This window comes from Procambarus clarkii, chromosome 34, assembly GCF_040958095.1.
Source record: "Procambarus clarkii isolate CNS0578487 chromosome 34, FALCON_Pclarkii_2.0, whole genome shotgun sequence".
Classification (NCBI taxonomy): domain Eukaryota; kingdom Metazoa; phylum Arthropoda; class Malacostraca; order Decapoda; family Cambaridae; genus Procambarus; species Procambarus clarkii.
Genome location: NC_091183.1, coordinates 31,749,197 through 31,764,355, shown reverse-complemented (window position 1 = coordinate 31,764,355; position 15,159 = coordinate 31,749,197). Strand labels below are relative to the sequence as shown.

General features: G+C 45.5%; 2 protein-coding genes across 2 annotated transcripts; both read left to right on the top strand.

The window, feature by feature from the left end:
• Nucleotides 1–9,588: 9,588 nt before the first annotated feature.
• On the top strand, nucleotides 9,589–12,726 carry LOC138371040 (calphotin-like). The gene is made up of 3 exons (XM_069335684.1): nucleotides 9,589–10,527; nucleotides 10,892–10,895; nucleotides 12,203–12,726. Exons 1-3 carry the CDS (start codon nucleotides 9,589–9,591, stop codon nucleotides 12,724–12,726), a joined length of 1,467 nt encoding a protein of 488 aa, XP_069191785.1.
• Nucleotides 12,727–13,834: 1,108 nt separating this feature from the next.
• On the top strand, nucleotides 13,835–14,212 carry LOC138371039 (holotricin-3-like). The gene has a single exon (XM_069335683.1). It carries the CDS (start codon nucleotides 13,835–13,837, stop codon nucleotides 14,210–14,212), a length of 378 nt encoding a protein of 125 aa, XP_069191784.1.
• Nucleotides 14,213–15,159: the final 947 nt, after the last annotated feature.

The following is a 15,159-nucleotide window of genomic DNA, read 5'->3' as shown; positions in this document are numbered from 1 at the left end:
CCTACTATGCAAGGCCCGATTTGCCTAATAAGCTAAGTTTTCATGAAATAATGTTTTTTCGACTACCTAACCTAACCTAACCTAACTTTTTCGGCTACCTAACCCAACCTAACCTATAAAGATAGGTTAGGTAGGGTTGGTTAGGTTCGGTCATATATCTACGTTAATTTTAACTCCAATAAAAAAAAATTGACCTTATACATAATGAAATGGGTAGCTTTATCATTTCATAAAAAAAATATTGGAGAAAATATATTAATTCAGGAAAACTTGGCTTATTAGGCAAATCGGGCCTTGCATATTAGGCTGAGAAGTGCGTTCTGGCTACTAGGTACGACATATATATATATATATATATATATATATATATATATATATATATATATATATATATATATATATGTCGTACCTAGTAGCCAGAACTCACTTCTCAGCCTACTATTCAAGGCCCGATTTGCCTAATAAGCCAAGTTTTCCTGAATTAATATATTTTCTCTAATTTTTTTCTTATGAAATGATAAAGCAACCCTTTTCTCTATGTATGAGGTCAATTTTTTTTTATTGGAGTTAAAATGAACGTAGATATATGACCGAACCTAACCAACCCTACCTAACCTATATTTATAGGTAAGGTTAGGTTAGGTAGCCAAAAAAAGCTAGGTTAGGTTAGGTTAGGTAGGTTAGGTAGACGAAAAAACATTAATTCATGAAAACTTGGCTTATTAGGCAAATCGGGCCTTGAATAGTAGGCTGAGAAGTGCGTTCTGGCTATTAGGTACGACATATATATATATATATATATATATATATATATATATATATATATATATATATATATATTTATATATATATATATATATATATATATATATATATATATATATATATATATATATATATATATATATATATATATATATATATTTTTTTTATCATATATAGGGGTACCACCTCTGGTGCAAGTGTAGGGACCCATAGCCTCGGAGAAGAAAATAAAGAGTACTCAGAGAAGACCTTGTGGATCCTCACTGAACACTTTGATATTTTCTTCTCCTACCACCCCTATTCTTTTGGTAAGTGTGTATATTTATCTAACTTTATTTGAAAATGTCATTACACAAAAAAAGTTACAGTATTGATTACATGCAGGGTACAAGGCTGCTTGTCACAAGTTGAACAGCTCCTCCAGCTCCTCAGATGGCGGGCAGGAACCGTGAATGCAGTGAGCATTTCCTCTCTGGATTGCCACTCTAAGGCGCTGAAAAAGAAAACTGGCAGCTCTAGGGTCTCTAGTTGTTTCGATTAACTTAGACCCCAACTCCTTCAAAAAGCTAGCAGCACTTTTACCCCAGGCACCAAGTGTCTCTGAGGCAATGGGGACAAAATTGTAGTGGTGCTCAAGGTCTCTGTATTTACGTGACTTGGCCGCTTCCCGGTGATTGGCAGCTCCTCCTGCTTGTCTAGCACTGAAGTCAACATAGGTATTGGCTAAAGTTGAAACGCAAGTGTAGTCCCACACCAACTGTCTACCATTCTTCCAGGGGTTCACCGTAATTCCGTCTGGGCGACCGACAGGCTCATCAGAGTTGCGGGACATTAGGTAACGGGGCTCTCTCTCTGCTGGACAACCGGCTGTGGTAAGGCTTCTCTTAATAATGTCATTAACCTCGCCGTGTCTTGCATGCCATCCTCCCGTCCTTTGGCAAAGAAGGCCATGCCGTCCATATCTGTCGGCCTCTGCCTCGCCGCAAATACACCTGTATTCGGTGTGGATTGGGGCAGCGAGGCGGAGAGCCACGGCAATTCGGAGGGCCTGCGGTGTGAGACGGGTGCCGGTTGCTGACATTGGGGTTGCTAATAGGAAATCATCTGAATGGGGAGCTGCTACAGCTCTAAGTCGGGCAGTGTCATGTGGTGTTGTCGCAGCTCCTAGCAAAGTTGCACCTTCTTTGTCGGCAATAGGGCGATCCCAGCTGGATTGCTTATGGGCTTCAGAAGGCGGTGGTTGGGGTGCTGGTCCTGCGAGAGAAACCCATTTGGTTGTGCAGTCTGTGAAGCTGGGATCATGCACCCCTGCCTGTTGAACTAGGTGCTCAGGTAGGATTTCCTTCACCAAGTTGTCAGACCCGACTGAAGAGGACAGGAACGCTGGTACAGCAATTTGTGTTGCTGTGCGCACGCCAAGGCCCCCGAGTCTGACAGGAAGGGAGGCCTGTTTCCACTGTGAGTCGCTGAGGGAAAGATTGAGGGCTTTTTCCAGTGTTGATTTCAGCAAGCTGTCATACTCTTCTAATTTAATATTGTTGAAAGATGGCGAACATCTTAGAAAGTAGGTCAGCCTGGGGAGGGACAAGCATCTGGTGATGAGGTAAAGTGCATCATGGGCATCGATGTCTTCAATCCTCTCGTTCATCCTCTTCAGGTCAGTGATCTTCTTACCAAGGACCCCGTCGATGGCATTCCTTCCAAGAGGAGCACCTAGGAGTGTGCTGTCCTCAGGGTTGGTTGTATGAATGTCAGGCAAAACAACCTTTATTTGCTCTATTATGTGCTGGTTGGTGGAGGTTATTTTGCACTTGGAAGGGCTCAGGGTGAGGCCTAGGCGTGCTCCTTGCTCCTGAATTATTCTTATGTCGTCCAAGAGTGATATATATATATATATATATATATATATATATATATATATATATATATATATATATATATATATATATATATGTCGTACCTAGTAGCCAGAATGCACTTCTCAGCCTACTATGCAAGGCCCGATTTGCCTAATAAGCCAAGTTTTCCTGAATTAATATATTTTCTCTAATTTTTTTCTTATGAAATGATAAAGCTACTCTTTCATTATGTATGAGGTCAATTTTTTTTTATTGGAGTTGAAATTAAAGTAGATATATGACCGAACCTAACCAACCCTACCTAACCTAACCTACCCTATCTCTATAGGTTAGGTTAGGTTAGGTTAGGTAGCCGAAAAAGTTAGGTTAGGTTGGGTTAGGTAGGTTAGGTAGTCGAAAAACAAATAATTCATGAAAACTTGGCTTAATAGGCAAATTGGGCCTTGCATAGAAGGCTGAGAAGTGCGTTCTGGCTACTAGGTACGACATATATATATATATATATATATATATATATATATATATATATATATATATATATATATATATATATATATATATATATATATGTCGTACCTAGTAGCCAGAACGCACTTCTCAGCCTACTATGCAAGGCTCGATTTGCCTAATAAGCCAGGTTTTCATGAATTAATTGTTTTTCGACTACCTAACCTACCTAACCTAACCTAACCTAACTTTTTCGGCTACCTAACCTAACCTAACCTAACCTATAGAGATAGGGTAGGTTAGGTTAGGTAGGGTTGGTTAGGTTCGGTCATATATCTACTTTAATTTCAACTCCAATAAAAAAAAATTGACCTCATACATAATGAAAGAGTAGCTTTATCATTTCATAAGAAAAAAATTAGAGAAAATATATTAATTCAGGAAAACTTGGCTTATTAGGCAAATCGGGCCTTGCATAGTAGGCTGAGAAGTGCATTCTGGCTACTAGGTACGACATATATATATATATATATATATATATATATATATATATATATATATATATATATATATATATATATATATATATATATATATATATATATATATATATATCTACCATCTCTCGCTGGTAGACTAAGCCTTGGCTTTCGTGTACTAAGGGAGGTGGTAGCTTGAAGCCAGTATTCCAGCACCCATTACATATTTTATTTTGCTATCACTGTAACTTACTTGTCTTAGCGTAACTTTTCATTTGCCAGTGATTATTCATGTTATTTTGTTTGTTGACTTGTCCTGCATATTTTATGAGATTGCCTTTATTCATGTCTTGTTTTCTAGAGTAATTAAAATTTCATATGTTTATATACTTGTGTTTTGTGTGTCTTCCCATTACCTTACCACAGACGAAAGGACAAACTTTTCTCTTTTTTTTGTGATGTGACGAGGCCCTGCCCCCAGCTTTTGAAACAGCCGAACACCAACGTTTTACCGTCACAATAAATATATATGAATATGTCACGAATATGTCACTAAATATGTCACGAATTATATTTCAATGTTTCCGATTGCATTGATGAATTTTATTTTCAAAGATTTTGATTTATTTTATTTTGATTGAATTATTTTGTATGACATTGTGTTGGAATTGAGCTGTGTTGTATACCATACCGTTCATTTCGTAAGTATAGATGTCACACCTGTGACAGGTAAAACTATGCTTTTCTTGACAAACAGCACCATCTGTTGCATGTAAGAGCAACACACATGCTATACTACGTTACAATTTCATTTCAAAGTTTCTGATTGCATTGATAAATTGAATTTTCATTGATTTTTATTTATTTTCATTTTGATTTAATTATTTTGTGTGAATTCTGTTGGAATTGAGCTGTGTTGTTTACCATATCGTTCATTTCGTGAGTATAGATTTTTTTTCATATTTCATGTAATTTTTTAACTGTTCTTCTTATATTTCTCTAATGGGGAACATCAGATCACTTGATGTTACCAATTTTCTGATTAGAACATCAGACCATTTGGGATGGCTTCAGACGAGGGAGTGGGGAATGGTGGGGATGACGAGGGGACAAGGGAAGAGTAATGGTGGGGAAGGACGAGGGGACGGGGCAGTTTGGGATTGTGGGGACGAGGGGATGGCGGAATGGAGAATGGTGGGGTGGAGAAAGGGATAGGGGAGTGGGGCATGGTGCAAAGGAAAAGGGGATTGTGGATCTGATCACAAATGTCATATCATTAATGCAAACACTCAAACGACAAGGCCGACGCGTACTTATCAACTTGGGGCCAAGTCATGTGGGAATAATAGGAAATAACATTGCAGACGAAGCTGCAAACTTGCAACTAAGAGAAGAAATGTAGGCATTTACATACGACAGAGTCAATCACATATTAAGAAAGTAATTAGATACAGAGCAATGTAAAAAATGTACAGTGACCACAACACAGCAGATGCAACATCAGGATCTGCGGGTTGATACAAGAATTCAACCAACTACGAACCACTTAGTTTGATGAAAGGGAGCAGTAGAGAAACAGAAGTACACTTACATCGCATCAGGCTTCGATACCCATGTGCATTGGAAATAGGCTTACAGGTTCCGGAAGATGAGAGGAAATGTCAGCACTGTGGAGAAATCCTGGACAGACCACTGGAACATTATCTAACAGAGTGCACAGTTACAAACCCATTAAGATTTCAACTTAGATTCAACAGAGCAGAAGTTGTCAAACACATATTGCAAAAAATTACTAAAGTGACCATCCGAATCATAAATACTCATACTCCGCCCAAGTAAAACAGAAACAAGTATCACTTAGTGGGCCAGCCAGAGGCTTAGGGCCCGCACAGGAATATCCCTGAAAAAAGAGGGGATGTTGGAGTTGGGAATGGTGGGGAGGACGAGGGGACGGTGGAGTGGGGAATAGTTGGGAGGCTGAAGAGGCAGGTGAGGAAGACTGGGGGACAAGGAGTCATAAATACTCATACTAAGCCCAAGTAAAACAGAAACAAACAACACTCAGTGGGCCAGCCAGAAGCTTAGGGCCCACACAGGAATATTCCTGAAAAAAAAGGGATGGTGGAGTAGGGAATGGAGAGGAGGACGAGGGGACGGTGTAGTAGGGAGTGCTTGGGAGGCTGAGGAGATGGTTGAGGAGAGAATGGTGGGGAGGACTGGGGGGACAGGGAAGGTTGCTGTGGCTCAGTAACGCACATGCGTTGCTGAGCCAGAGCAACGCGTGACCGGTTACTGCTAGTATAAATAAAAATGGAAATGTTCATTTGTTCAAAATTGCTAATCTCCAAAAGTTCTTCACCGATTGCTTTCAAATTTTTACACAATGTTCCATTTGCATCCGGCCAGGTTTTTATATACATACTATATAGGTATCACGTCTGTGACGGTAAAAAAAACATGTTTTTTTTAAACTGTGGTTTTCATGTGTTTTTCATGTGAGTGAAATTTTCGAAACCTCTTTACCGATTGCTTTGAAATTTTGACACAATGTAGCATTCGAATAGGCGTTTTTTTATATAAATCTACTATATACATGCCTAACCTGTGTGAGGAAAAAACATTATTTTTTTAAAAAACAGTGCCATCTGTTGGACGTAAGAGCAACACACACTGTGATCTCCGAATGTTCTTCACCGATTGCTTTGAAATTTTGACACAACGTTGCATTCGAATAGGCGCGTCTTTTTATATACCTACTATATAGATGCCACACCTGTGACAGGTTAAAACATGCGTTTTTGTAAAACAGCACCATCTGTTGCACTTAATGGCAACATGCACGCTATACTAAATATGTCATGAATTCCATTTCAATGTTTCCGATTGCATTGATAAATTTCATTTTTATAGATTTCGATTTATTTAATTTTTATTGAATTATTTTGTGTGAAATTGTGTTGGAATTGAGCTGTATTGTTTACCATACCGTTCATTTCATATGTATTAGTATAGATGCCACACCTGTGACAGGTAAAACTATGCTTTTCTTGACAAACAGCACCATTTGTTGCCTGTAAGAGCAACACACATGCTATACTAAATATGTTACAATTACATTTCAATGTTTCTGATTGCATTGATCAATTGAATTTTCATAGATTTTGATTTATTTTCATTTGGATTTAATTATTTTGTGAATTGCATTAGAATTGAACTGTGTTGTTTACCATACCGTTCATTTCGTGAGTATAGTTAACTTTTTATTTTAAATATTTTCATTTAATTTTTTAACTCTTTTTCTGATATTTCAGTGATGAGAACATCAGATCACTTGATGTTCTAATTTTCTGATGTGAACATCAGGCCATTTGGGAAGGCATTGGGCGAGAGATTGGGGAATGGTGGGTATGACGAGGGGCCGGAAGTGAGAGACTGTGGGGAGGACGAGGGGACAAAGGAGGGGTTAATGGGGGGGAAGGACGAAGGGACGGGGGAGTTTGGGATTGTGGGGACGAGGAGTTTGGGGAATGGAGAATTCTGGAGAGGACAAAGGGACAGGGAAGTGGGACATAGTGGAAAGGAAAAGGGGATGGTGGAGTGGGGAATGGTTGGGAGGCCAAGGAGACGGGTGATGAGAAAATGGTGGGGAGGACTCGGGAACAAGGATGGTTGCCGTGACTCAGCAACGCACATGTGTTGCTGAGCAACGCGTGGCCGTAATACGCGGCCAGGTACAACGTGATCTCGAATGACCTGAACTTTTTTATGGCCACAATTCTGTAGCTTTGTGTGTGGCTGTTATATTTGGTTGTTGATACTCAACAGTGATTGGCTACAGTGGTTTCCTCAGTGGACACGGGTCTTTTTTAATCCTATCTTAACTAAATGGCAGTCATTCACGCGAGGCCACAGCAACGCTTGGCTGGGTACTGCTAGTATATATATATATATTATATATATATGTATATATATATATATATATATATATATATATATATATATATATATATATATATATATATATATATATATATATATATATATATATATATACATATATATATATATATACATATATATATATATATACATATATATATAATATATATATATATATACTAGCAGTACCCAGCCAAGCGTTGCTGTGGCCTCGCGTGAATGACTGCCATTTAGTTAAGATAGGATTAAAAAAGACCCGTGTCCACTGAGGAAACCACTGTAGCCAATCACTGTTGAGTATCAACAACCAAATATAACAGCCACATATATATATATTTATATATATATATATATATATATATATATATATATATATATATATATATATATATAAATGTTTGAATCCATAGTTAGAAAAATATATATTTGTGTAAATAAAAATTTATCAGGTCAATTTGTTTTGGGAATAGTTAAAACACTAAATTCCTGCAAATCCACAAACAAAAAAGAATGATAACATTTTAATTATGTGAAAATGTACTGGCTTTAAAAATTTGAACAACATATTTTGGTAAAATACTGCAATACCAAGGAATAGAGTATTGTGTCAAATCAAAGCCTAAGATTCACTACTGATTATTTACAGGTGCAGTATGTACATCCAGCAGCCCTACAGTCCCCAGGGAGCCCAGGCACTGAAGGTGGCCTCCTGGACGCCCCACCGAGGCCTCACCCTCACCTCCAGCCTCCCGCTCTTCCCTGACAAATTCTCAAAGTATTTATTCACATCATAGTGATGAAACATTAGTTTTTATATTTATACTATAGTTTTGTCTTGAACCCAATGAAGTCAAACCAATTAGCTATGTTAAAGAGACAGTATTGTCATTAATCATCTATTGATAAGCTCAGAGATAAGTATACATTAGACAACAATTTTATGTTAATTAACAATAGTCATCAGTGCAATAGTATTGTGCCATAAACAGACTAACAAAAGATGTGGAAAAATTTGGCATGCACTTCTAGTCTTGTAATATTCTAACTATGCTCTCCTCTAAATTCATGTAAACAGAACCAAGGTTGAAAACCTATAGTAATTTGTTAGCTGATTATGTTTCTAGGACTCAGTAACCACTATCATTCGTGGATCAAAACTATTTAGTTTTTCTATAGACGATTTCCATTACATTGGCTGATCTACAGTATTGTCTGGTAAAATAGCAGTTATATATATTACATTTCTGCACAAATATATCTTGGAATCATCATATCACATATAAATAGAAATATATTTTAAATCCCGGATGGGCCCCCAATTCTTACCAATATTGCATAAGCAATGCTTATAGTGCTAGCTTCCCTTTAGTAGAAGTAGCAGCACTTGGCTTTAAATCATTTGTCTGGTGTGAGAGGAAATTAGGTAAAAATATTGTCAAGAAAATAGAAGGGTGATAGATGTGACAGCTGTGGCGGTGGTGGCAGTGGTGGCGGCTGTGGCGGTGGTGGCAGTGGTGGCGGCTGTGGCGGTGGTGGCAGTGGTGGCGGCTGTGGCGGTGGTGGCGGCTGTGGCGGTGGTGGCAGTGGTGGCGGCTGTGGCGGTGGTGGCAGTGGTGGCGGCTGTGGCGGTGGTGGCAGTGGTGGCGGCTGTGGCGGTGGTGGCAGTGGTGGCGGCTGTGGCGGTGGTGGCAGTGGTGGCAGCTGTGGCGGTGGTGGCAGTGGTGGCGGCTGTGGCGGTGGTGGCAGTGGTGGCGGCTGTGGCGGTGGTGGCAGTGGTGGCGGCTGTGGCGGTGGTGGCAGTGGTGGCAGCTGTGGCGGTGGTGGCAGTGGTGGCGGCTATGGCGGAGGTGTCGGCGTTGTCGGCTGTGGCGGTGGTGGCAGTGGTGGCGGCTGTGGCGGTGGTGGCAGTGGTGGCGGCTATGGCGGAGGTGTCGGCGTTGTCGGCTGTGGCGGTGGTGGCAGTGGTGGCGGCTGTGGCGGTGGTGGCAGTGGTGGCGGCTGTGGCGGTGGTGGCAGTGGTGGCGGCTGTGGCGGTGGTGGCAGTGGTGGCGGCTGTGGCGGTGGTGGCAGTGGTGGCGGCTGTGGCGGTGGTGGCAGTGATGGCAGCTGTGGCGGTGGTGGCAGTGGTGGCGGCTGTGGCGGTGGTGGCAGTGGTGGCGGCTATGGCGGAGGTGTCGGCGTTGTCGGCTGTGGCGGTGGTGGCAGTGGTGGCGGCTGTGACGGTGGTGGCAGTGGTGGCGGCTATGGCGGAGGTGTCGGCGTTGTCGGCTGTGGCGGTGGTGGCAGTGGTGGCGGCTGTGGCGGTGGTGGCAGTGGTGGCGGCTATGGCGGAGGTGTCGGCGTTGTCGGCTGTGGCGGTGGTGGCAGTGGTGGTGGCTGTGGCGGTGGTGGCAGAGGTGGCGGCTATGGCGGAGGTGTCGGCGTTGTCGGCTGTGGCGGTGGTGGCAGTGGTGGCGGCTGTGGCGGTGGTGGCAGAGGTGGCGGCTATGGCGGAGGTGTTGGCGTTGTCGGCTGTGGCGGTGGTGGCTGTGGCGGAGGTGTCGGCTGTGACGGAGGTGTCGGCGTTGTCGGCTGTGGTGGCGGTGGAGTCGGCGGTGGCGGCTGTGGCGGCGGTGTCGGCTGTGACAGTGGTGGCGGCTGTGGCGGTGCTGGCGGCGGTGTCGGCTGTGGCGGTGCTGTCGGCGGTGTTGGCGGCAATGGCGGAGGTGGCGGCGGTGTCGGCTGTGGCGGTTCTGGCGGTGGGATTGGCGGCGGTGTCGGCTGTGACGGTGCTGCCGGCGGTGTTGGCGGTGCTGGCGGTGGTGTCGACTGTGGTGGTGCTGGCAGCGGTGTCGGAGGTGGCGGCGGTGTCGGAGGTGGCGGCGGTGTCGACTGTGGCGGTGCTGGCGGCGGTGGCGGTCCTGGCGGTGGTGGCGGTCCTGGCGGCGGTGCTGGCGGTGCTGGCGGTGGTGGCGGTGCTGGCGGTTGTGTCGACTGTGGCGGCGGTGGCGGCTGTGGCGGTGGTGGCGGTGGTGGCGGCGGTGGCGGCGGTGGTGGCGGTGGTGGCGGTGCTGGCGGAGGTGGCGACTGTGGCGATGCTGGCGGTGGTGGCGGTGGTGGCGCTGCTGGCGGCGGTGGTGGCGCTGCTGGCGGCGGTGCTGGCGGTGGTGGCGGCTGTGGCGATGCTGGCGGTGGTGGCGGCTGTGGCGTTGCTGGCGGTGGTGGCGGCTGTGGCGATGCTGGCGGTGGTGGCGGCTGTGGCGGTGCCGGCGGTGGTGGCGGCTGTGGCAATACTGGCGGTTGTGGCGGCTGTGGCGGTGTAATAACCCATATTGTAATATCTCGACCGCGCACCCCGCTACTACCACTGAGCCAACCGTGCAATCTTTGTTCTTCCTATGGTAATAACGGATGCTCAACCAGTCATGTAAGATGTTAACACTCGGGCCGTCATACGAAGACGTAAACCAGTACACAGAAGAGAGAGAGAGAGAGGGAGGGAGAGAGAGAGAGAGAGAGAGAGAGAGAGAGAGAGAGAGAGAGAGAGAGAGAGAGAGAGAGAGAGAGAGAGAGAGAGAGAGAGGGAGGGAGAGAGAGAGAGAGAGAGAGAGAGAGAGAGAGAGAGAGAGAGAGAGAGAGAGAGAGAGAGAGAGAGAGAGAGAGAGAGAGAGAGAGAGAGAGAGGGAGGGAGAGAGAGAGAGAGGGAGGGAGGGAGAGAGAGAGAGAGGGAGAGAGAGAAGGAGAGAGAGAGAGAGAGAGAGAGAGAGAGAGAGAGAGAGAGAGAGAGAGAGAGAGAGAGAGAGAGAGAGAGAGAGAGAGAGAGAGAGAGAGAGAGTGAGGCAGAGCGAGAACGAGAACGAGAGCGAGGGAGAGTGAGACACTAGTGAGGGAGAGTGAGACAGACAGATGGAGATAATCGTAGTCACAGCCTATCGTATGAGTTACCGAGTGACGCTGCCACCACCCTGAGTTACCGGACAGGGGACCGGAGTGAGATTCGTAGGTCTTGCAGATGGAATAACCTACCAGGACAGGTGTAGGGAACAATTGAACGGTACAAGGATCCTGGCCTGACACTCGAATAATCCTGACCACTTGGGAACTATAGTGTACACAAGAATAAGGCGGGACACACCCAATACTAACACCTCAACACGGGACGGACGGGGGGAGGAGTACTGGATAATTACGGACACTAGGTCACTAGGGCAAAGGGGACGGTAGGCCCAATATCACTAAGACAAGGAACCATTAATACACATTTAATAACACTTAACAATACATGACTTTATTTGAATAATTAAATAAGACACTCCATAACTATATTCCCTACTAGAGGCCATGAATACTGAAAGAGGTGCTTTAGTACAAGAGAGCCGTACTTATTCGTATGTTGTTCCACAGTTTTCCTGGAGATGATGTTCCCTCCCTGAGTCCACACACACCGTCCTCCTTGGCTGCACCCACTCTACTGTCCCTCCCATGATCTGCTCCTCAGCTGAATATGATGGTTTTGCATTTGATGTTTAGGGGTTAACCCCTGAAGATTATTCTGACCTCTTCGTGACTTGGTAACCGCTGACCTGTCCTCCTGGTTAACTGGTACAGAGGTGTAACTTTTGCATTGTCTGCCGCCGCCTGACTGACGCCTGTGGTTCGTTCATCCTCCACGTGGCTTGTTCATGCTGTTATGATGTTCATGTTGTACCACTATGTACTGCTCTCTTGTTACAGCGGTGCTGGCGGTGGTGGCGGCTGTGACGGTGCTGGCGGTGGTGGCGGCTGTGGCGGTGCTGGCGGTGATGTCGGCTGTGGTGGTACTGGCGGTGGTGGCGGCTGTGGTGGTGCTGGCGGCTGTGGCGGTGTCGGCTGTGGTGGTACTGGCGGTGGTGGCGGTGGTGGCGGCTGTGGCGGTGTCGGCTGTGGTGGTACTGGCGGTGCTGGCGGTGCTGGCGGCGGTGTCGGCTGTGGTGGTGCTAGTGGCGGTGTCGGCTGTGGTGGTGCTAGTGGCGGTGTCGGCTGTGGTGGTGCTAGTGGCGGTGTCGGCTGTCGTGGTGCTAGTGGCGGTGTCGGCTGTGGTGGTACTGGCGGTGGTGGCGGCTGTGGTGGTACTGGCGGTGCTGGCGGCGGTGTCGGCTGTGGTGGTGCTAGTGGCGGTGTCGGCTGTGGTGGTGCTAGTGGCGGTGTCGGCTGTGGTGGTGCTAGTGGCGGTGGCGGCTATGGCGGAGATCGTGGTAGTGGGGGCTGTACTCACCTAGTTGTACTCACCTAGTTGTGTTTGCGGTGGTTGAGCTCTGGCTTTTTGGTCCCGCCTCTTAACTGTCAATCAACTGGTGTACAGATTCCTGAGCGTATTAGGATATATCATATCTATATATGAAACTGTGTATGGAGTCAGCCTCCACCACAACACTACTTAATGCATTTCATTTTTTAACTACCCTTACACTGAAAAAATCTTTCTAACGTCTCTGTGGCTCATCTGGGTATTAAGTTTCCACCTGTGTCCTCTTGTTCGTGTTCCACCCGTGCTAAAGAGTTTGTCTTTGTCCACCCTGTCAATTCCCCTGAGAATTTTGTAGGTGGTTATCATGTCTCCCCTTACTCTTCTGTTTTCCAGGGTTGTGAGGTTCATCTCCCTTAGCCTTTTCTCATAGCTCATTCCTCTCAGTTCCGGGACCAGTCTGGTGGCATTCCTCTGAATCTTCTCTAACTTCGTCTTGTGTTTAACTAGGTATAGACTCCAGGCTGGAGCTGCATACTCCAGGATTGGTCTTACATAAGTAGTATTCAGGGTCCTGAACGATTCCTTACACAAGTTTCTAAAGGCAGGTCTTATGTTGGCCAGTTGATGTGGGCCTCTGGGAACAGGTTCGGTGTGTTATCGTCCCCAGATCTTTCTCTCTATTTGACTCTTGCAGGATTTCACCTCCCAGATGGTACCTTGTGTTCAGCCTTCTGCTCCCTTCGCCTAATTTCATTACTTTACACTTTCCTGAGTTGAAATTTAGCAGCCATTTTCTAGACCATTCCTCCAGTTTGTCCAGGTCGTATTTTATTCTTCTCATAATTTTTGCATCATCAGCAAACATTGAGAGGAATGAGTCTATACACTCTGGAAGGTCGTTTACATATACTAGAAACAGCATGGGTCCGAGTACAGAGCCCTGTGGAACCCCGCTGGTGACATCTCGCCACTCTGATGCCTCCCCCCTCACCGTTACTCGCTGTTTCCTATTGCTTAGATACTCCCTTATCCACTGGAGCACCTTACCTTTCACTCCTGCTTGTTACTCCAACTTTTGTAACAGCCTTTTGTGAGGTACTGTGTCACAGGCTTTCTGACAGTCCAAGAAAAATGCAGTGATGGTGCTTGCGGCGGTGATGGTGATGGCGGCTGTGGCGGTGTCTGTGACGGTGGTGAAGGTGATGGTGGCGGTGGCTGCGGCGGTGGCGGTGGCGGCGGCGGTGGTGGCGGAGGTGGCGGCTGTGGTGGAGGTGGCGGTGGTGTCGGTTGTTGGTAGAGGCGAAGGTGGCGGCGACGGTGGCGACTGTGGCGTTGGTGGCGGCGGTTTCGGCTGTGGCGGTGCTGGCGATGGTGGTGGTGGTGGCGGCGGTTTCGGCTGTGGCGGTGCTGGCGATGGTGGTGGCGGTGGCGGCTGTGGCGGCTGTGGTGGTGCTGGCGGCTGTGGCGGTGCTGGCGATGGTGGTGGCGGTGGCGGCTGTGGCGGCTGTGGCTGGTAGGCAGCCTACACCAGTGAAGGTGTGAGGAACACTGTCACATGTTTAGACCACCAGACAGGGGTTGTCAGCTCGCCAAGATGTTCCCTATCAATATGTTTCTTTTAAACTTTTGAGATTATTTGTTTTATATTATCCTTAACCCCTAAGCTGCTCTGGGCAATTTGGCTTTCAACACCCAGAGGCGAAAAAAATATTTCGTCTTTATATAAGTGTTGATTTGCTTTCCCTGATCACCGGAAAAACTATAAAAAAAATGTAATTGGCATCTTTTGGCAGAAATAGGGAGGGAAGTCTGGCCAAAAAAGAGGCATTGACAGAGCAAGTGCCAGACGAGGTCTGCTTCGCCCCAGCTGTCAGGCGAGAGTTGCCACAAAGATATTATTACCTAATTATTTCAATGTCTTTGATTGATTTTTCTTAGTTTCTTTGCAGTAATATTATTCAATAGTGTGTAGTGTGATATATTTATATCATAAAATGTGTGAATCATCGCTGTACTCAAAATTATGGTGTCTATATTACAGATTCAATTATTATGTTCATAAAACAATAAACAAATACTTTTGCGGTTATTACACTATATACACAGGTTATATATAAGTATCTTCATGTTTTGTTCACCATAACGAACCATTAAGTTGATATACAGTCAAAAAGCAACGATGAGTGGCCACCACACACCTGCCAGCCAGCCACTCACCGCCACTCACTCTCTCAAAAACACCTCACTCGTCAACATCCTCCTCCCACCATACTGTCTATGCATTAATTTACTATATACAGACGTTATATATAAGTATCTTCATGTTTTATTCACCATAACTGTTCATCTAAGCTGGCATAGTGCACAAAGAGAATAGTGGCCACCCCTTACACAGCATGACAAGTCAGGAAGTTGATGCCACCTCCCTCACCAAAATGTTTTCTCCCAACACTCCTTTTGCTGT

What these genes read in the sequence shown, in the direction of transcription:
- LOC138371040 (XM_069335684.1), top strand. Translation starts at nt 9,589, where the DNA reads ATGGCAGCTGTGGCGGTGGTGGCAGTGGTGGCGGCTGTGGCGGTGGTG.
- LOC138371039 (XM_069335683.1), top strand. Translation starts at nt 13,835, where the DNA reads ATGGTGCTTGCGGCGGTGATGGTGATGGCGGCTGTGGCGGTGTCTGTG.